This window comes from Oryza glaberrima, chromosome 5 (assembly GCF_000147395.1).
Source record: "Oryza glaberrima chromosome 5, OglaRS2, whole genome shotgun sequence".
Classification (NCBI taxonomy): domain Eukaryota; kingdom Viridiplantae; phylum Streptophyta; class Magnoliopsida; order Poales; family Poaceae; genus Oryza; species Oryza glaberrima.
Window position 1 is genome coordinate 15,187,445 of NC_068330.1, and position 22,990 is coordinate 15,210,434.

Genomic DNA, 22,990 nt, shown 5'->3' on the forward strand with positions numbered 1-22,990 from the left:
ACTTGAGCAAAACTCAAAATTAGTAGCATGAACTAGCTTTGTCATCATATTAGCTAGGTTATCATGAGTATTTATCTTGCACAACTTAACATCACCTTCAGCAATCACACCTCAAATAGAGTGATATCTCACATCAATGTGCTTTGTTCTCTCATGAAACATCTGATCCTTTGTAAGACATATATCACCCATCAAAATAGTACCACCTTGCACAACTTCATAGTTGGCAAACCAATCCCTATTCGGGCACATGTGATAGGTGCAAACAGTATCAAGAATCCATTGGCCACTAGTTTGTGCACAACCAGCATAAGCAATAAGCAATTCTGCATTAGACTTCTCATTAGTAACAACCGCGGCTTTACCTTCCACTTCTTTATTACCTTTTGGTATGTACTTTCCGGTTCTCTTGTCCTTGTTCTGTAGCTTCCAACACTCAGAGATATTATGTCCATATCTCTTGTAGTATTTGCATGACTTATACCTGCATTTAGACTTTGATCTCCCACGATAGTTACTTCAACTTTTATCTCTTGATTGGTTCTTTGTGTTCTTCTCCTGTTGCCTGCCCCGAACAACCAAGCCTTCTGCTTGTGAACTTGAACTTTCAAAGGGTAACATCTTCCTTTCTTTTGAATTCAAAGCTTCATAAATTTCTTTCAAAGTTAGATTATCACGACTATAAAGAATAGTATCTCTGAAATTTGCATATGAGCTAGGCAACGAACATAATAGAATAAGACCTAAATCCTCTTCATCATACTTTACCTCCATGGAGTCAAGGTCAACAACAATTAAGTGGAGAGATAATCCATCACAGACTCATCATATTGCAACTTGTGTAAAAATAACTTTTGCTTTAGGTACATCTTACTGGTCAAATCGTTTGTCATGCCTATCTTCTAGCTTCAACAACAGCCCAGCGGTTGTCTTCTCCTTAAACACCTCCTACAAAATATTGTTAGATAGATGAAGATGAATATGTGACATAGCCTTATGATCCATTTTCTTCTCATCGTCGAACTAATCCTGAGTCCTCTTGTCAGATCCAGATAGCACATCATCGAGGTCTTGTTGTGCAAGAGTGGTTCGCATATTCATTTGCCATAGTGAGAATCTTGTCTTTCGGTCCAGGAGCAGTAGATCATATTTCAAACTTGCCATGGGAATTGATCATGAATTTGCTGCTAAGAAATTAATGTAAACCTAGCAAAACGTTAACCTCTGGTGCACTTGTCGTGTGCACGTAGTGTAGATCTGGAATCCTCATGGTAAGCAGGCTGTGTGTGCGTAGCAATTTTTTCTAACCGTGAAAATTAATTCAGCACTGCCTTTTCTCTTTCTCGATGCGCATGCTGCTGGATGGTTTTCCTTGCTGCTCTGCTTTTTCTCCTGCTACGCGTGATCATTCTTTATTTATTTTTTTTTTGAGAAACGCGTGATGAGTCAACAGATGACTCAGGTTCGGCCTGCGACGAGAACTACGCGTAACGCCGCCGCAGCCGATGAGATCGATTTCTTCGAACGGAGAAACACGCCGGTAACCGGAATAGCAGATCAGATTTTAAATGGATATCACTTATTATAAAAATAGATGTATGACGAAGACATAAATTTTAAGTGAAAAATATTTATGGGAAAAAACTATAAGCGCTGACAGGCAATGATCACTATTGAGAAATTGATTATAAACATAGGGAAATAACAATGGAGCGTCACCCCTTTCTATTCGGGTTACAAGAGTATACGTAGAAGATAAAAAAAAGACATCTAATAGAAAAAGACATGAAGTCCTATTAGAAAACAAATACAAATATATTGTAGGCCTAAAATTCGGATCACACATTTAAGAGTGAAAATGATTATTTTAATTTACTCTAAAATAAGTTTTTAGGATCTATTTGTAGAATATTTTTTTAAAAGGATCAAATATAAAAATCCAGCATTGACCTCCCCTCATTAGTCAGTTCTCACCGAATCTGGTAAAGAACAGCATCACTAAGATCGGATCCACTGCCTAGAGCTAGCTTAGCACCTACTGCAGACATCGCGCAAGCGAGCATGGAGACACAGCTGCCGACCGTGATGGAGCTGGATAGCTCCGAGACGGCCGATTTCTCGCAGCCGCCACGGATATACAGCTACCTGGAGAAGATCCGTAGTAGCTTGTCCGTCGTCTTGTCGGGCTCGGGCGAGGCCGCCGGGTGGTCGTCGTCGTCGTCGTCTCGGTCGGCGAGATCCAGTTACTACAGCAGCAGCATGTCAAGCTACGCGTCTGGCCCTCATAATCATCGGTACGTCCCTTACTCCAACTCTTCGCGGAGGGTGGTAAGAGTACTTGATGTCCACGGTCCTCGCGACAATATTGCGCGGCAGATGGTCCACGACGGGTTTATGGTGAACTTGATCAGAGAGTTCGACCGAGCGCCCGGGCCAGCGCTAGAGAGGTGGTTCTCCGAGCTCGACGTCGGCTGGGTACTCCGGTCGGCGGCGCCGGCGGATAAGGAGCAAGCCGAGCTCGGCTTGGATGATCTCGTGTGGCGGTGGACGCGAGGATATACCGTGATGGCCGAAGCACTCAGCGCCATGAAGACTAAGGTTGGAGGCGTAGCCGTCATGGAACTTCGGCAGGCCCAGCCGGACCATACCAATATTATGTGTGATGAAGACGACCTCCGACTTCAAGTCGCGCGGTTCGTGGAGGCGACAGTATCCAAGATGCATGCCTTTGCTGATGCCCTTGCCGCTGATAACACTTGGTGGACAATAGACAACCTCTCGGGACTCATGGGCCTGTACAACTGCATCTTCAAGTGCCAAGTACACCTCCTAATACCTGCAATAACTGATTCAGAAGAAATAACTAATTCAGAAGTGCAATGCCTAGCACGCAAAGTGGATGGTGCTTGCAGAATTACAACGAGCAACTTGTGCACAGCGATATGGAGGATGGCGAAGGACGCCGAAGCTGTTACCCCTGTCTTAAGTGGTCGGGATTCCTGGGAAAATTTTAAGCAGAATGCAGAAATCCACAAAGCTACTAGGCTAATTGTTGACTATGCAAGATTGTTTTGGGGATACGAGAGCCTCTGGAGTAACATCGTGTGTTCCAAACGAGATCGTCACTCTTACAACCAACAACCTGACAGGATAATAACCTTGATTCTTCAAATGTTAATCAACTTACAAGATCAGCTGGAGAAGAAATCCAAGTCATTCTCTGACGCTAGCCTGAGATACCTGTTCTTGCTTAACAATTCCTACTTCGTCATTGAAGATTTTGTTGGAATCACTGTTTACCTATACACCCTTGGGTCAGGCAGCACAAGGCTCAAATTTATGCAGTACCAAGAGAAGTACATGCTTGCCTCCTGGGAACCCGTTCTGCGTTGCCTACAGGATAAGATGCCGCTGTGGTTTCCTAAACACTCCTCGCAGCTGTCAAGATTCAAGTCAGAATTTCAGAAAACATGTAGACATCAGAAGCTATGGAAGGTCCCCAGCCCAAACCTCAGGCAGAAACTGCGAGAAGCCATCATTGATAAGGTCATTACTGGATACAAAAGGTACCTGGAGGACCATCCAGAGCTGGAGAAATGCAGCAGTGATCTACAGGACATGGAAGACATGGTCAACGAGCTATTTGAAGGATGAATAAGGATTGTTCCAGTTTTAGACTGACATGGCCATGCGTATGGAGTGTAAACTTTAAATCAGCTACGACGAGAAGAGACAAACAAGTTCACACTTGATGCCTTTTTTATTGTATTTTGATGTTCTATCCTCATTCTACTTTTTTCTAGTAAATCCTCGTTCTACCTTACTAGGAATAAAATGTATCAATATAAAAAAAAAGAATAAAATGTATCGACAGTTTAATACAAGCTTCTTCCTATATTATTATCTCCTTAGCTCTTTAAAATTTACAGTGGCGTTATAATATAAGTGTAGGTACTTTACACTGTAAAAATGATTTGACTATTTTTTATAAAAAAAAGTAGCTTCGTAAATATAGTATTCCCTTTTACAAATGGACTCTTTCACGGCTAGTTCCCTTTAGCACCGTGTGATACCCTAAAAAATTGATGAAAAAGAAAAGGAAATAGAGGAGAGAAGAACTAGTGGGCTGTGTTGAGGCCTAGATGACCATAGGCCCAGCCCACTCTTGAGAAGGAAGAGCTAGGAATAAGTCTATTTGTAATCCCTGAATTATTGTCGTTGGTTGAATCGTATCCCTCAACCATAAAAACTGGGTATAAAGGCCGAAACTTCTAATGGGCGAGCGCGATCGAGATTGCTAATGAGCGATCAGTCGCGCGCGCCCTCCCCCACGCGACTGGACGCATGTCGCGCGCAGAGGGGGGGGGGGGGGGGGTGGGGGCGGGCGGCGGCGCTGCGCGTTGATTTTCTTTTCTTTTTTCGCAATTCCGTACTGTTTCCCTTTTTTCTCGTTTTTTCTGTTTTTTCTTTCCGTTTTGTTGGCGCACGTTTTTTTTTCTCTTTTCTGTTTTTTTTCCTTTTTTTTATGTTTTTTTTTCGATTTCTCTTTTCTGTTTTTATTTCGTACCTTCTGTTTTCGTTTTTTTTTCAGTTTTTTCTTCAGTATTTTTTCGGTTTTAATACGTGCGTATGCTAACTTTGTATACGCGTATACAAAGTTTGTATACGCATATGCATACTTTGTATATGTGTATTTTTTGGGTTTTATACATATGTATTACCAATTTTTTATACACGTATACAAAGTTTGTATACACATATATAAAGTTTGTATATACGTGCATATTTTGGGTTTTTATACATACATATACCAATTATTTTTTATACACGTATACAAAGTTTGTATACACGTATTTTTTAGGTTTTTTATACGTACAAACAAACCATTTTTCTTTTATTCGTGATTTGTTTTTTCGTTTTTTTATTTTTTTCGCTTTCTTCTTTTAGCTTTTTTTTCTAATTATCTTTTTTAAAATCCTTAGCACACGTATTTTTTTTTCAAAATGTTTTGAGTTGAAAGTTTTTAAATCTTAACTTGAAAATTTTTTAAATCTGATTTGAAAGTTTTCAAATCTCGAGTTGAAAGTTTTCGAATCTCGAGTTGAAAGTTTTCGAATCTGAGTTGAAAGTTTTCGAATCTCGAGTCGAAAGTTTTCGAATCTCGAGATGAAAGTTTTCAAATCGGAGTTGAAAGTTTTCAAGTCGGAGTTGAATGTTTTCAAGTCGGAGTTGAATGTTTTCAAAATTTTTCTTGCAAATTAAATTTTTCAAATTTTGAGTTAAAAGTTATCAAAATTTAAATCGTAAGTCAAAAGTTTTCAAATGTAATTTAAAATTTTTCAATCTATCATTAAAAAAATATCCCCAAAAAAATAAAAAATATTTCCTTAATTACCCTTATTATCTCTAACTAATTGAATTAGTTGCGTTAACACCAACACGTGTGCGCCGTGGGCGCATACGGGCGCCATTCTTCTCGTCAATTTGCCTCCTCGAGCTATTTGAACGGCGGTTTTATCCTACGTGGCATGTTAACCAAGTCTTTATTTGACGTAGCACCTACATAGTAACGTAGTAAAAAAAAAAAGGTAGAACCCACCTAAAAGTCCCCCTTCTTCCTCCATCTCTCCCCTCTTTACTCGCCTTCACCACCTCCCCCCTCCCCCGGTCGGGATCAAAGATGCTGCCCTCCCTGATCTAGCTTGCCACCGCCGTTGCCGTCCCCGCCATCCCAAGCATTCCGCAATGCGGGATGGGAGCGGCTGCCCCAGCGTGCCGACCTGGCCATGCAATGCCATCGGGAGATGTTGCACCGACACCACCGCCGCTGCCTGCTGCTACTGCTGCTGTTGCCGGTTGAAGTTGATCATGTCGTCGCGGACGCGTAGCTCCTCCGCCTGCTTCGCCATCTCTAGGACTCAAGCTGTTGCAGCGATGGCGAATGCGAGAGGGAGAGAGCCCCTGGTCTTCACCACGCCGTCCGCGCCGGCGCCGAGCTGCACCGGCGCCGCCGAACGCATGGAATGCTTCGTGGTGCTGGTGGATAGCCGACAGCGTGTCCGACTGCGGCGGTGACGTCGATGACCGGGATTGCTGCTGCTGTGTGGGTTCATCAAGAAGAGGTGCATCGCCATGGCTGGGTCGGTGGCAAGGCCAACAACCATGGCAAAGTTCATCGCAATTTTAGTAAACAACACAAAGCACAACAATCCGTCATCATCGATCTGCTCTGCTCCTCTCATGGTCAGGCATCTCAGTAATCCGTCTGTGGTTGGTTGCCGTCAATGTCACAGGTCTCTGCCACGGCTTGATCCCTTTGCAGCTGCTGTTCTTGGTCCTGATCTCGTCGGTGCACCTTCTTGCTCACCTTCATTCAGATTGCAGTTGGGTTAGTGGAGAAGGGATTTGGAAAGATTAATTATTGGTTGCAAAGTGCAAAATGTTGCCTCAGTGGAGAAGCGGTTTTACTGGTGGAGAAACCATATTTGGTCGGTCGACCAGATTTCACAATAGTCCTGGTTGTATTAAAAACTAGGACTAAAAACATTTTAGTCCCGATTTAAAAGCTACAGGGTACTTTTTAATCTTTGATAACATCAACCGGGAAAAACGATCGCCATGCGCTTTAACCAACCGGGACTAAAGATCTATTTATAGTCCCAGTTAGTGTTACCAACCGGAAAAAAAGATCAACGCTGAGATCGGAGAGGCGTGCGCGATCGGATCGAGGTATCTCCTCCTCTCCTCAACCTTATCTCCTTCTCTCCTTTTTAACTCCTCTCCTCAACCTTATCTATTCTTCTCCTTATCTCTATTCCTCTCCTTCTCCTCTCCTTCTCCTCTCTACTGCTAGGCCGGCGCGAGGGCGGCGGGGCGCGGAGGGCCGGCCGACACGGCGCGCGGTGAGGCGGCGGCCGGCGGTGCGCGGAGGGCCGGCCGGCCAGCGAGGCAGCGACTTTCTTTTCTTTTTTTTTTTGAAGAATCTGAGATTGTTGTGTGATGTATTTGTTTTGTGTGTGATGTGAATATGTGATGAATTCTGTAGAAGTTGTGATGTAATTTTTTTAAAGATTTTGTGATGTATTTGAGTATTGAGATGATCAATTTGTGGATTTGGAGGCAATTTGAGGATGATTGATTTGGGATTTTGGGGATGGGATGGGGTGAAATCAATATATTTAAAAACAATAAAGAAAAGAAAAAGAAAAGAATAAAGAGCAACCGGATCTAGCCTCTTTAGTCCCGGTTGTTAACACTAACCGGGACTAAAAATGCTTTATCTTTACGAACCGGGACTTAAAAATAGATTTTACTCCCGGTTTTTTCACCCGGGATTCGTAACTAAGGGGTGTTACGAACCGGAAGTAAAAACCCCTTCTCCACCAGTGTTTGCAAAGATTGATTCTTAGAGTGACTCGATTAATTTGCTTGTTTGATTGATTGATCACCTTGTGTGATCCTGAGTGGAGGCGGTGATCGGAGGAGACCACCTTCCGGCGAGGTAGGCTCCAGCAGCCGCCCCTGAGGGGGCTCTTGCTGCCGGGTTTGTAGCAGTTGACAATGGACACGTCGTTGACCCTGCAACGCTCCTTCTCCTCACCGGCGCCGGCGAGGTCGCGCTGCCACTGAATCACGATCACCTGCGCACCACAATCCCTGGGAATGGGACATATATAGAAGAACTCATCATGGCCGCCGATCAATCAGATCCTCGGCAGCCTTGGTGAGTTGGCTCACGAACATGGCGGTTTGCCCTAGCTGAGATGATGGTGCCGCTATTTCCATGCCGACGTTCCCACTGCCAATATCGTTGGCTAATGGAAAAGAGAGGAGAGAGGAAGATAGTGAGGGAAAGAGAGGAGAGTCATTGACATGTGGGTTCTATATTCTCAGTCAGCAACAAATCATTTATCAAATCACTAAAGGAGTCTATTTGCACTGGTATTTAAGTATAGAGGAGCCCTTATACCTGATTTTATGGTTGAGGGATGTGATTCAACAGCAGCCATCTGGGCAACCAGCGAGCAGCATGTATTGATGCATAGCAGGAGAAGTGCGACACGGCAGCAAGCAGCAGATGCATGCGCCTGTATTGGCACCTTGATAGTTGCTCGGAGGAGGAATGGTTTAAAAGGATGAATAATTCGGATCTTTTACATAATACGATAATAACCACAGTGTGTTGTAATGAAAGTATAATCTAATAAATTGTGTCGGATAAAAAAATCATTAATTTTGAGGGATGCAGCTGCTCCGAAGTAAAGTCATAGGAATATAAATCCCTAATACCAATATAGATCCATCCGTGAGTGGCCCATGTTGCTCCGACGTAGTATGTTTGAGGAGCCTCGTATTTTTAGGTCTTAACAGTTATACATTGTTCGGGTTTTAGGAGTGACACATCCTCCGAGCGAATGGACCAGAGCAAACTAGATAGTTCTTATGGCTGTTCAGATTATAATCAAAATAAAACTTACCAAATTTTGCAATGTTAAAATTTTGGTAAATTGACAATAAAAATTTAAGTTTTAGCAAGATTGTTTATGCATTTACTAAAGTTTGATAAAAAAATTAAATGTATGTATATATTAACAACTTTATTAGAAAATGGTATGATTTAAAATGATATCGATATGAACAACCTCTTTATATGGACTGTTGAACCGAGGGATTAAAAAGTGTGGTCTTTATAGAAATTATTATACTTCCTCTTTATAAAATATAAGGAATGTGCGTGCGTGCTGCTAGCTAGCCAGGGATGGGAAATTGGGAATAGCTGAGGAAAGTTCGTGGGAGGGGTGGGCCATAGCGGTCTAGTTGTTGGACTAATCAGCAATATAATATGCCGTTAATAACCTATTCTCGCTAGCCGTGCGCCCGTGCCTGACTGCCCGTGAGGCATTGATCTCCGAGAACCGTGCCGAGCTCCGTTGCTATGGGCCTATGGGGGGAATCAGATCCTCTAAAGGAATTTTTTTCATTTTTAATTTTTTTTAATATTTACACAAATAATCTATCATCGGAAAAAAAAATACAAAAATACATCCTGCCGCCATCCACTAGAACGGCAAGCTGACGTGGCAGACGAGGGAGGGACGGGCGGTGACGGCATACGGGGGAGGGATGGGTATTTTGCATTAAAACCCTTGCCGCCCACTGCTAGGGCGGCAAGGGGCCCCATGAAAAAAAGCCAGCCCGGGCCGGTCATTTTGCAGGCGGTCCCTTGCTGCTCTCTGCCAGGGCGGCAGGCCTCGCTGCCTATAAAAGACCTGCCGTCGTGCCCTCTCTCCTTATTTCTCCCCACACGTCCCGTCTAAAAAAAAGAAGAAGGGGAGGAGAAGAGAAGAAGAGGCGAAGCCCTGCCGGTTTGAGACTCCGATTTCAGGTAATATTCATAGATCCTATATGTGACTATTGAGTTAACTACTGTGTATTTTTTAAAACTTTGTTTGAATAAATGCATTATATTTTTCTAGGGTTTTAGTTGTACTAATCTAGAACTGTGTATTGTTAGATATCGGTAATTACGTAGATCTGCTAGTTTGAAATCAATACTTTACCATTACAATAGCATACACAACAAGATATTACGTTGTAGGCGTTTATTATATGAAAGAATGATCTAGTTATTTCGTTGACAGATATGTCCAACAAACATATATTTCAAGTTTACCATGGCCCAGGAAACGTCCGTTACGGGCCAACTAGGGTAGATCTGTCAGAATTTATTGTAACATCAAGAGGAATTGATAGACCGGCTGAGAGGAGTGTACCTTCTATAAAAGGATGGTTGATGAGGGGCTTGAGAGTTGATCCACAGACAAGTGACATAACAATCAATGTTGTAGTAAGTCGGGCAACTAAAGGTTTTTATTAGGAACTAATGCCAGTTCAAAACTCTCGAATGTGGGAATGGTATGTGGAGAATGCATTGCAACGCGGGTGGCCTCTAGCTATGGTTCCGTTTGTTCACCCGAAGGATCCTAGTGTGCAGATGAACATGGATGATGGCGAGGGACCAAGTGCTGAAGTAAATGAGACTTCCATGGAAGAGGTCAACGCACCAGAGGAAGGTGGCGTAGTAGCTCCAGTGGGCATTCAACCCGGTGGAGTGGCCGACGAGGGGGAGACTATCGGTGCCATTGTGGATGAAATGGAAAGAGAGGATTCTGACAATGAGCGTGTAGAGGAAGGTGATTCGTTAGATGATGAGGAGACCGATATTAATCCAGCTGAACTGGCGTAGCGATCCTTGTGTATACCTACTACCACCTTGGTGCCAGCGGCCTCTTTGCCTATTCGAGGAAGGCACTTTTTTAGGTGCCCTAACTATGACCGTGAGGTATTTTATTATCTGCATATGCTTATTCTTTTTGTATGGGCAAATGTTTTATTCTTCATCATACTACTCCATTCGTCAGACCCGCACTACGGCTTGCGGATACATCGAGTGGGTCGATATAGAAAATCTAGTTCTCGACCTAACCACTTGTTTACAAGAAAGACGCTGGTATTTCGCATCCGAAAGTATTGAGCAATACTTGCAGAGAAAAGCGCCTTACGAATGACAACGTCGTGAACAACAGTGCGACTAGCGGGTGTTAACTACGGCACTCCCTCCATGGGAAGCCTGTACAAGATACAGATGCAGTGATCGTTGTCAGGTTCTTCGTTCCATAAAGCCTACGACTTTGGGTCAAAGGTTCTTTGTTTGTTTAAATATTCTTGACGACGATTTCATGGTAAGAATATTTTGATTATCATGAATCCTTATTTTCTCACAACATTTATTAACTTTGTTCGCTTCACATCTATTCGTTTCTCACAGGAACCACCAAGGAGATGTCAATACAAAGAATGGATAGACGCTAGAAGGGTTCTAAGTCCACCTAGCCGTGTGGTGTAGCTTGAACTACTAGAGGAATACAGGGTTACTAAAGCGCGGTTTGAGAGAGGAGAGGGATCCTCACGTAGGGGTTAGCTATTATCGGACAACTTGCCATATTGAAATTTGTAATGTCATGCTTCCTTATCCCATTACTATATCGTCGTTGTGTTCAACTCTTGCACTACCTCCCTCCTAGTTCGAATCTAATCTTATCTATGTAACCGCAATGGAACCAGATGTATCATGTTCAAATTCTACTACTATTTCTTCATGTTACATAATTCTCTTTGTTTAAGTGTATATAATGTTTCTACGACCGAGACTGCGATAGGCCTATATCAATTTCGTACACTAATACGTTGAATAAGTTACAAAATAATATCTTACTCCCTCCGCCTTAAAAGTTTCAAATAAGACGGACGATCAAAGTTGGGCATGGAAACTTATAGTTGCACTTAAAATGAGACGGAGGGAGTACTAGTGCTGGTGGTATAGGTAGTACATTCTCTCTTCGTTCTAAGTTACATGACTTTCTCCATATATTCTAAGATGAAGGGATGTAGTCCTCTCTGTATACAAATATAAGGATATATAAAGTTTAAAATTTATCAAGAATATAATCCTAATTATTTAATTATCTCAATCAATTATAATCCGCCCAACCCTTTCACCTAGGCTGATTATAACCCGTCACACTTATTAGCCAAAAGTATTGGTTTCTGCGTAATATTTATTTTATATGTATTCTTAGTGACTTAAAACTAACACTTGAAAATAAACTACGATGGAAAAATTATTAAAGTCAACTCTAAAATTAAATCTTCAAATTGTAATGATGGAGTTAGACAATTTCTCACCTCAACCTATTTCATTGAAACTACCTGAAAAACTACCGCAAGTTTTTTTTTAAACAGTTTCAAATGTAACTGTAGTTAATTGCAGTATAATTATATTGTAATTATACTATAAATATATTTATAACTTTTATATAACTTGCATATAATAAGTATCTAAAAACACATTTAACTTCAGTACATTTTTAAAACATTTACCAAATAATAATTCTTTAACTATTACCAACATAGCAGGGAAGCTGGGCCCCTTGCCAGCAAGGTGGGAAATGCAAAACTACCATCCTACTCCGTTCTCCACTAGAGGGCGGCAAGGGGCGAAATGCAAAATGCGCAGACGGTGCCGTCGAGCCGCCGCCTGCCACGTCAGCTTGCCGCCCTTTACTAGGGCGGCAGGATCTATTTTTTGTAAATCTTTTCGCCGATATATTATTTCTGTAAGTATTAAACAAATTAAAAATGGAAAAAAAATCTCCTCTAAAGTCGGACAAATCGACTTCTCTCTCCAGTCACTCATCTGGACCATCCAATTTGGATCTAACCGTGAGACCAGCAAACACTAAAACAAACCAGGCCTGCAACCGGCCCATATCTGCCCAATGACTAGCGTCCCTGACTCCCTGGTCGACTCGTTCTACTCCGCCGCCGCGATGGCCAGGTCGGCGCTCTGTATTTAGTTTTATTATTAGTGTCAGAACATCCCATACGATACTCTATATAATACTCGATGTAACATGTCAAAACTTTTACATCCCTGGATAAACACCCATAATGGCTTATCCTATCTTAATATGATTGGATGGCTAGCTTTTTCTAGCTATCCCAATATTTTTGTAGGCTTTGATCTCCTGGATTTTTCATTCTTTTAAAAAACTTATTCTATAAATAGACATCTGAAAAAAAATTATTTTATAAATTGTATTTTTTTCACGATGCCAAATTTATTGGCGTCCAATATGACGACGGTCGTTGGAGCCGTCCCCTCCATCCGTAGGTGGAAGCTAAGTCACTTATGTGAGAGGGACAGTGCCAATGTCGTTGGTGGCGATGATTTATTTGTAATTTTTTTAAAAAAATTATCTATTTATAATTAAGAAGTATTTACAAATAGGTCATCGGCATCATCTATTTGTAAATATTTTTACTAAAAATTGGACCATTTTTATTACAAATAATCATTTTTTTTAAAAAAAAGTGCTAATTGGTTATGTACATTAGTGACTTAGTTTCACCCAAAGGTGGAGGGGATGGTGCCAACGTCATGGGTGCCGTCATGTTGGACCACGGCGTCAATGATGTTGGCTTAGTGAAAAGAATCATTTTAAAATAAGTTTTTTAGGATCTATTTGTACAATAAGTTTTTAAAAGGATCAAAATGTAAAAATCCAGCTTTGACCTCCCCTCATTAGTCAGTTCTCACCGAATCTGGTAAAGAACAGCATCACTCAGATCGGATCCACTGCCTAGAGCTAGCTTAGCACCTACTGCAGACATCGCGCAAGCGAACATGGAGACACAGCTGCCGACCGTGATGGAGATGGATAGCTCCGAGGCGGCCAATTTTACGCAGCCGTCACGGAGATACAGCTACCTGGAGAAGATCCGTAGCCTGTCCGTCGTCTCGGGCGAGGTGGCCGGGTGGTCGTCGTCGGCGTCGGCGTCGTCCTCTCGGTCGGCTAGATCCAGTTACTACAGCAGCAGCATGTCAAGCAACGCGTCGGGTGGCCCTCATAATCATCGGTACGCCCCTTACTCCAACTCGTCGCCGAGTGACATTGACCTCCACGGTGCTCAGGACATTGCGCGGCAGATGGTCCACGACGGGTTCATGGTGAACCTGATCAGAGAGTTCGACCGAGCGCCCGGGCCAGCGCTGGAGAGGTGGTTCTCCGAGCTCAACGTCGGCTGGGTACTCCGGTCGGCGGCGCCAGCGGATAAGGAGCAAGCCGAGCTCGGCTTGGATGATCTCGTGCGGCGGTGGACTCGAGGATATACCGTGATGGCCGAAGCACTCAGCGCCATGCGGCAGGATAATAAGGTTGGAGGTGTAGCCGTCATGGAACTTCCGCAGGCCCAGAGGGACCATATCAATAGTATGTCTGACCAAGAGCTGGAAGACGACCTCCGACTTCAAGTCACGCGGTTTGCCCTAGCTGAGACGATGGTGCCGCTATTTCCATGCCGACGGCGGCCAATATCGTCGGCTAATGGAAAAGAGAGGAGAGAGGAAGATAGTGAGGGAAAGAGAGGAGAGTCATTGACGTGTGGGTTATATATTCTAGGTCAGCAAAAATTCATTTACCAAATCACTAAAGGAGTTATTTACATTGGCTCTTAAATAGGGCCAGTCCTGAGTTTTCAGGGCCATGGTGCGAATCTAAACTATTAAAGTGAATAGAATTGATTGTAGCGAGAGAGATTGAGCGAGAGGAAATATTGAGGGAATGAGTGAGCGGATTCTTTATTGATAACAGTGGTTACAATATATAGGGGGAGAGAGGCGGCAACCGAAGACGCGATGGTTTGGGAACCATCACGTCCGTTGCTAGAATCACCGTGAGGGAGAGAAGAGGTGTGGGGCACGACACAACCATCGTGTCCCTGAGTTGGTTGCTGCTCTATCCATATATATGGATGAGATCACCCAAATATTTCATAACACTCCCCCTTGATCGAATTTAGCTTTGATCATTGCTCATTTAGTGTTCCAGATAACTGTAAAGATAATCTTAGAAATAATTATAGTTAGTATATTAAATACATCACATAAAACTCCTCGAAAACCCAGTGGGAAAAATAAGGAGAGAACCGTGATATATAATTGACTATGTTTATATCTTTATGAGTAAATCTCATAGTATGATTCAAAAATAGTATAATGTCTACAATTATCATTTAGTAAAAACCCCAGTGGGGAAAAGCAAAATGATAAGACATATAACTTATGTTGATATTACCTCGTTAAAAACTTTGAATGAGAAAACCTAAAGAGTAAAACTCATACAAAGGAAAATGAGTATAATATGACAAAAATAGGTTATTTTCCAGAGGAAGGTACTCCCCCTGAATCCCGCAAATTTTTAAGTCGTCTCATACCAATTCCGTCGACACATTTAAAGAATGTGGAGTATGGCAGACATTTTGTGAATAAATCAGCAAGATTATCACATGACTTAGTTTGCAAGATGCTTATCTCTCCATGTTGCTGAAGCTCATGAGGATAAAATAATTTAGGAGCAATATGCTTAGTGATGTTGTTCTTAATATAACCAGTTTCCATCTGAACAACACAAGCGGCATTATCTTCATAGATAATGGTAGGTGATTCCAATGAACCAATACCACAAGATGTTAATATGTGGTTAACCATTTTGTGAAGCCATACACATTCACGTGATGCCTCATATAATGCAATTATCTCAGAATGATTTGTGGAAGTGGCTACCAGAGTTTGTTTAGAAGACTTCCATGAAATAGCAGTTCCACCTTGTAAAAGTACGAATCTTTTTTGCGATCTGGTGTTGTGGGGATCAGATAGATAGCCAGCATCAGTATACCCAATTAAAGTCGAATCCTGGTTCTTTTTAAAGAAAAGTCCAAGATCTCTTGTGCCAATAAGATATCGAAAGACATTCTTAACTCCAGTCCAATGGCGTTTGGTAGGAGCAGCGCTGTATCTTGCTAATATATTTACCGAGAAAGCAATATCTGGCCTCGTACTATTCGCAAGAGACATAAGTGCGCCAATAGCACTAAGATATGGAAAATCAGGTCCAAGCACATACTCACCATCTTCCTTTGGTCTAAATGGATATTTCTCCACGTCTAGAGATCGAACCACCATAGGAGTTTTGGAAGGATATGACTTGTCCATATTGATTTCTCCAAAATTTTCTGGTTATATGCACCTTGGTGCACAAGGATTCCAAAAGGTAAATGCTCAAGCTGTAGACCTAAGCAAAATTTGGTTTGACCCAAATCCTTCATCTCAAATTCTGTCTTTAAATGATGACGTGCTTCATTAATATATTGTGTATTGCCAATGATGTTAAGATCATCGACATATACTGAGATAATACAAAATCCTGTGTGGGACTTTTTGATAAAGACACACGGGCAATCATCATTTTTAGTGTATCCCTTTAGTGAAGGGAATTCACTTAATCGGTTGTACCACATCCTGCCCGATTGTTTTAAGCCATAAAGTAACTTCTGCAACTTAACACAATACATGTTACGATTTACCTTCTGAATCGGGATGTCGATTCCGTCAGGAACCTTCATGTTAATATCAGAATCAAGTGACCCATAAAGATATGCTATCACTACGTCTATCAACTGCATAAATAGACGATTTTGTACTGCCAATGATATTAAATATTGGAAAGTTATGCCACTCATAACTGGAGAGTAAGTTTCGATGAAATCAACGCCAGGTTTTTGCGTAAAACCTTGTGCTACAAGCCTTGCTTTATATCTCACCACCTCGTTGTTTTCATTCCGTTTCCGGACGAAAACCCATTTGTATCCCACAGGAAAGATACCACGAGGAGTAGGCATTACAGCCGAGAATACATCTCTTTAGTAAAGCGAGGCTAATTCTGCGTCAATTGCGTCCTTCCATTTGTTCCAGTCAGAGTGCTTTTGGCACTCTTTTATATACCTAGGTTCTGGATCAACTTGGAGGCAATCATCAATTTGTTCAGAAAAATTAGTGTCGATTGTAACTCTTCTATCAAAAGATTCTCAAGTTTCAGAGTAGTTGATGGCAATTTCATCAACCCTTATAGACTTATCGTGATCTCCCGAAACAATGTGTCTATGGTCTTCCAAATTCCTAGTCTCAGCATTGTGCACAACTGAGCTAGGTTGCAGATTATCACGATCTGCTTGATACATAGTATCAATTTGGTGTGTACCAACTAAAGGTTGGTTTGCATTTACCGTCTTTCTTTGCTTGTTAGCAATTGTATCTTGCTGAGTGGCCATACTTCTTCCTCTCTTTTTAGTGAATGGAAGTTGAGTGGTTTTATTTGGTACCTCCACTCTTTTTGGCGCATTCTGAGTGGGAATGAAAGATTTAGTCCCACCTTTATAATTAGTAAATGCATCTGGCAGGTTATTTGTAAGTCTTTGCAAATGTATAATTTTCTGAACTTGTAGTTCAGTTTCAGTAGTACGTGGGTTTGAGACTGGAATACCTTGGGCATCCCAATCAATTTCCTGGCATTCTTTCTGGTACTTGAAGTCTCCCCTAATGCCGGGAAATGTTCCTCATCAAAGATAGTGTCAGCGAACCAGGTAGTAAATAGATCACCTGTTAAGGGATCTAAATACTTTATGATCGACAGAGATTTGAATCCCACATAGATCCCCACTTTCCTGTGTGGGCCCATAGCGGTACGCTGCGGTGGTGAGATCGGTATGTATACAGCACAACCGAACTTACGCAAATGGGAAATACTTGGAGGATTTCCACGTACTAACTTCATTGGGGAAGTTTCATGATATGCAGTTGGTCGTAGTTGGACAATGTCAGTAGCGTGCAGAACTGCATGACCCCAACACGACGAAGGTAATTTGCAATTCATCAATAATGGTCGGGCAATAAGCTTAATTCTTTTGATGAATGATTCAGCCAAACCATTTTGTGTGTGGACATAAAGAACATAGTGCTGAACCTGAATTCCCAATGCCATACAATAATCATCGAAAGAATGAGATGTAAATTTGGCAGCGTTGTCCATACGGATTGATTGAATCCTATGTTCAGGGTAATTTGTCTTCAGCCTTATAATTTGAGACATTAGTTTGGCAAAGGCATGGTCGTGTCGATAGAAGACACACATGAGACCATCTAGTAGATGCGTCTATTAAAACCATAAAGTACCTGAATGGTCCAGATCTTGGCACAATAGGGTCATAGATATCTCCTTGAATGCGTTCAAGGAATTTAAGTGGTTCGGTTCTAATTTTGAGATAAGACAGTCTCAAAATCAGTTTCCCAGTAGCACATACAGTGCATACGAAATCAGAGGATTTGGAAAGTTTGTCAGTGATCAAATGATGACCAATAGAGTTGCCAATTATTTTTCTCATCATCCCGATACCGGGGTGCCCAAATCGATCATGCCAAGTATGGAATGCATCAACATTTTGAAAAATTACTTTGTACGCAACATGTGCAATGGGCTTAATGTATGTATAGTACAATCCCGATGTAAGAGATGGAATTTTCTCGCAAATGCGTTTGCCATATCCGTTTTGTTTGGTTAAGAGAAGAAATTCTTCTTGATTATGCATATGGTTTTCAATGTGAAACCCATTTTGATGGATATCTCTATAACTTAGTATGGTACGGGTTGAATTAGGATACAATAAAGCATCCTCGATTGTAATTTGTGTACCCGTTGGAAGTGTAATAGTTGCTCGTCCTGAGCTAACTATCACAGTATCATGCCCAAAGATAGTCAAAACTGTCTTCTCTCTTTTTGAGAGTTTGAAAGTATTTGATCTCCCTAAGTATAGAGTTTGTGGTACCACTGTCCACAAGACATAATTCCTCTCCAATCGGAGCGATATCCTTAGACATCTTCTATTGTTTTTCTGTTCACTTTTCTTGTAGATCAAAAAACGATGTTCTTCTTTCACTTCGCGATCTCCTTCGCAAGAGCGAAAGTGCTGATAACGTGTTAAAGTGAATAGAATTGATCGTAGCGAGAGAGATTGAGCGAGAGGGAATATTGAGAGAATGAGTGAGCGGATTCTTTATTGATAAGAGTGATTACAATATATAGGGGGGAGAGAGGCGGCAACCGAAGACGCGATGGTTCGCGTCCATTGCTAGAATCGCTGAGGGAGAGAAGAGGTGTGGGGCACGACACAACCGTCGTTTCCCTGAGTTGGTTGTTGCTCTATCCATATATATGGATGAGATCATCCAAATATTTTATAACATAAACATAGAGGCACTTAACATAATAATAATAATAATAATAATAATAATAATAATAATAATAACAATAATAATAATAATAATATTAGTAGTAGATATATGAGTTATTGCCGTAAAATTTTAATTAAATTGCACTAAAAAATAATATTGATATTAAAAATTCTACTTATTACCTTAAAAATGTATTTTCTCGCTACTCGATGCATACTTTATCGATGACATGGCCTAATAATTGAAAAAAATAGAACTACACTAAAAATTATAAATCTAAATTTAAAGTCTTACCAATTTGTTGATCGTAATTTGCAAGCGTTCGAGTGTGCACCACAAGTAAATCGAAAATATATGCACACTAGGTGCAGTTTTGTGCCTTCCTCGGTTCGTCCAAGTATCCAACGATCGGTCCAACTAAATTTACCTTGCACAGGACATAGCAAAATGCACAGCACTGCACATCAGTACATACTTACATGGCAACAGCCAACAGATTACATATAGAATCAGTTACAATCTTTCAATTTTTCATAAGGCGATCGCAATTTGGCAATGGACCAATGGTGTTGGCGTGTTGCTGCTGCTCACCTGATGGTTGTGCCTCAGCGCCTCGCGCGGAAGAGGAAACCCGCCGTGGATGGCTGATGCGTCGGCGTGGGCGACGGACGACGACGCGGCGCCGATGCGGTCTGCGGCTGCGGGATGAATGCGCGATGTGATTTTGCGTGAGCGTGAGGACGTGGGCGGCGGCTACCGCGCGTCAATCGGGAACCCTCGCGTCTTCTGTTCCACCTCAGCGTCCCCCTCATCGTCTGCATGGCCTGTTGGGCCAACCATGGCAGGGGGTGGCCTGGGGGTGGGGTGGGCCCCTACGATACGGGCCCGGAGCAGCCGCACTGTTCGCCACCCGTCAGGGCCGGCCCTACTTTTAAACATAAGGGAGCCCTTATATCTGATTTTATGGTTGAGAGATGTGATTCAACTAAAAGTTAAGTAGCTATTTGGGCAGCAGCATGTATTGATGCATAGCGGGAGAAATGTGACATGGCTGCAAGCAGAGATGCATGCACCTGAAGGATGAATAATTCGGATCTTTTACACTAAACGATAATAATCATAGTGTGTTGTAATAAAAGTATAATCTAATAAATTGTGTTGGATCTAAAACCATTAATTTTCAGGGATACAGCTACTATGACGTAAAGTCATAGGAATATAGATCCCTGATAAGTAAGATCCACCAATATAGATCCATTCGTGAGTGGAACATGTTACTCTAACGTAGTATGTTAGAGGAGCCTTTGCATTTTCAGGTCTTAACAGTTATGCATTGTTTGGAAATTGCGGTAACCCTGGCATAATATCCAATTTAGAAATTGAAAACACTGGTCTTAGGAGTGACACATTGTCCGAGCATATGGACCAGAGCAAAACTAGATAGTTCCTAAAGCTGTTCACATTATAGTAAAAAATAAACCTTACCAAATTTTAGCAGTACCAAAATTTTGATAAGTTAATACTAAGTTTTGACAAGGTTACTTATGTATTTACTAAAGTTTGATAAAACTAAATGTATATATATCTTTAACAACTTTATTAGAAAATGATATGGTTTAAAATGATATCAATAAGAGCAACCCTTTTGTATAGACAGTTGAACCTAGGGATTAAAAATTATGGTCTTTATAGAAATTATTATACTTACTTTTTATTATTTCGTTTCACAATATAAATCATTCTAGTATTTTCCACATTCATACTATGTTAATAAATCTAGACAGTGTCTTATAAAATATAAAATATAAAATATAAAGAATGTACGTATATGTTAAAATGATTTACATTATGAAACGGAGAGAATATCTTATAAAATATAAAATATAAGGAATGTGCGTGCATGCTGCAAGGTGCAAGCTACTGGTAGCCAGGGATGGGAATAGCTGAGGAAAGTTCGCGGGAGGGGGTGGGCCATAGCGGTCTAGTTGTTGGACTAATCAGCAATATAATATGCGGTTAATAACCTATTCTCGCTAGGCGTGCGCCCCTGCCTGACTGCCCGTGAGGCATTGATCTCCGAGAACCGTGCCGAGCTCGGCATATGGTGGTTACGGGGGTATGGGTTGATTGCTTTCATCTAGCATACCCAGATACCAGAGTCGTCGTTTCAGCCTGTTTAGAGCATCTGCAATAATAAAGTAATGTGCTTTCTATAAAACATATACATCTCAGCAATAGACTAGATTAATAGTAAACCATCTCAATAGTATGTCTACATGGGTATCTATAGCTCTCATCCATTGCCTTGTTTTTCTCTATAGACTATCTCCAGGTTAATAGATAGTTTTACTCTCTCTCTTCATTTAATCTCTTCCAAGTAGAAAAATATGCTGATATGGATCTCTTATAGAGAGCCTATAGATAACCATTGCGGGTGCCCTTATACAGCAGGTACAATAGCGGCTATAAGCCAGATATAAACATATTTTAAAGAGATAAAAATAAGAGAAAAAAGAGCAGCGGGCTATAAATCTGTAGCCAACTGCAGCACGGACTCTAAAACATAATATGTGTATGATAGGTGGGACCATGTATTAATAGTATAGTAAGCAACTATTGTATGAATTGGCTATTACATTGGCTATAGATGATTTGGAGCTAGTAGTGGGCTATACTATTAAACTTGCTCTTATATTTCACCTCGATTATCTAATAACTTCTTCTATCTTAATATCATTGGATGGCTAGCTTTTTCTAGCTATCCCAACATTTTTGCAGGCTTTTACAAAACTTATTCTATAAATAGATATCTAAAAACTATTTTAAAAATTGTCTTTTTTTCATGATGCCAACGTTATTGGTGTCCAATATGACGACGGTCGTTGGCACCGTCCCCAGGTGGAAGCTAAGTCACTCACACTAGTGGAGAAACCCATCTTTCATCGGTCGGCCGAATTCCACAATAGTCCCGGATGCAATAAAAACCGGGGCTAAAAATGATCTTTAGTCCCGGTTAAAAAGGGTAACGGGCATATTTGATCTTTAGTCCCGGTTCAAATGTTGTCAGGGCCTGTCAGGCCCCCCCGGGAAAAGTCCCACCCCTATATATATGTCTTCTTCCTCCTCCAGCTGCCCGAGCAAGCTTCAAAATTTCTTCAAAAAAGAGGGGAGGTCATGCCAAAATTTCTAGTGAATTTATTTTGGTGATTACATACAAATCGGAGGTGCCTAAAAGGTTTGTAACTTCATCCTCCAATGTTTTTTTTGTCATAGTACATTTGCAGCTATGTTTTGCACACTTTTTTGTCTCCAAAATTTAGTTGTAAGTTGATGAGGGAGAAAATTTGTGTGGGGAAGAAAAAATATATAGAGATTTAGTTAATTTGCTAAAGAAGGTTTTATAAAATAGTTGAGAAGGAAAACTATAGTGAAAGTTAATCTTGAATACTAGAAAACAAACTAAAATGAAAATTAAAAGAAGTAAAACACATTAAATTAAAATTAGTTTAAAACTTTAGAAATAGTAAATAAGAATTATTTGATGTAATATTTTATGATTTTTGTATGAATAAAGATATGTCATTATTGTATGACTGTTGAAACACTTTGTAATTATCTTATAATTATTGTATGACTATCATTATTGTAAGAATAATTATTTTTGTACGATTTTTTTTCGACTCATGTAGATGGATCGGCAATGGATGTACGCTGACCGGCGGTCCAAAGAGTTTATTGACGGCGTACACTATTTTTTGAGAGTGGTCGAAGCTAACAAGCAAAGGGGTTTTATTTGTTGTCCATGCAATAAGTGTAAGAATCAGAAGGAGTATTCTGCATCCAGGACTATTCATTTTCACTTGTTTGAGTCGGGGTTCATGCCAAGCTATAATTGTTGGACATCTCACGGAGAGCAAGGTGTTGAAATGGAAGAAGATGAAGTGGAAGACGACAATATTCCGGACTTTGCTCATTACGTTGGATTTGAAGGAAATCAAACGGGCGAGGAGGAAAGGGATGCTGATGGTAACGACGTTGCGGATGATCTTGGTCAGATGTTGCAGGACGCCAAGGAGGACTGTGAAAGTGAAAAGGGAGCCCATAAATTGGACTAGATGTTAGAGGACCACAGAACTTCATTGTACCCAGGTTGCGAGCAGGGGCACAAAAAGTTGGATACCACTCTGAAGTTCTTGCAATGGAAGACAAAAAATGGGGTTAGTGACAAGGCATTTGGCGATTTATTGAAACTCGTCAAGAACATTCTTCCGGAGGGAAACAAATTGCCCGAGACAACGTACGAGG

At 41.1% G+C, this 22,990-nt stretch overlaps 1 protein-coding gene across 1 annotated transcript; it reads left to right on the plus strand.

Moving 5' to 3' along the window:
* The first annotated feature begins 2,009 nt into the window (after positions 1–2,009).
* On the plus strand, positions 2,010–3,884 carry LOC127774777 (uncharacterized). Its single transcript, XM_052301069.1, has one exon. It carries the CDS (start codon positions 2,062–2,064, stop codon positions 3,652–3,654), a length of 1,593 nt encoding a protein of 530 aa, XP_052157029.1. The 5' UTR covers positions 2,010–2,061; the 3' UTR covers positions 3,655–3,884.
* The last annotated feature ends 19,106 nt before the right edge of the window (positions 3,885–22,990 follow it).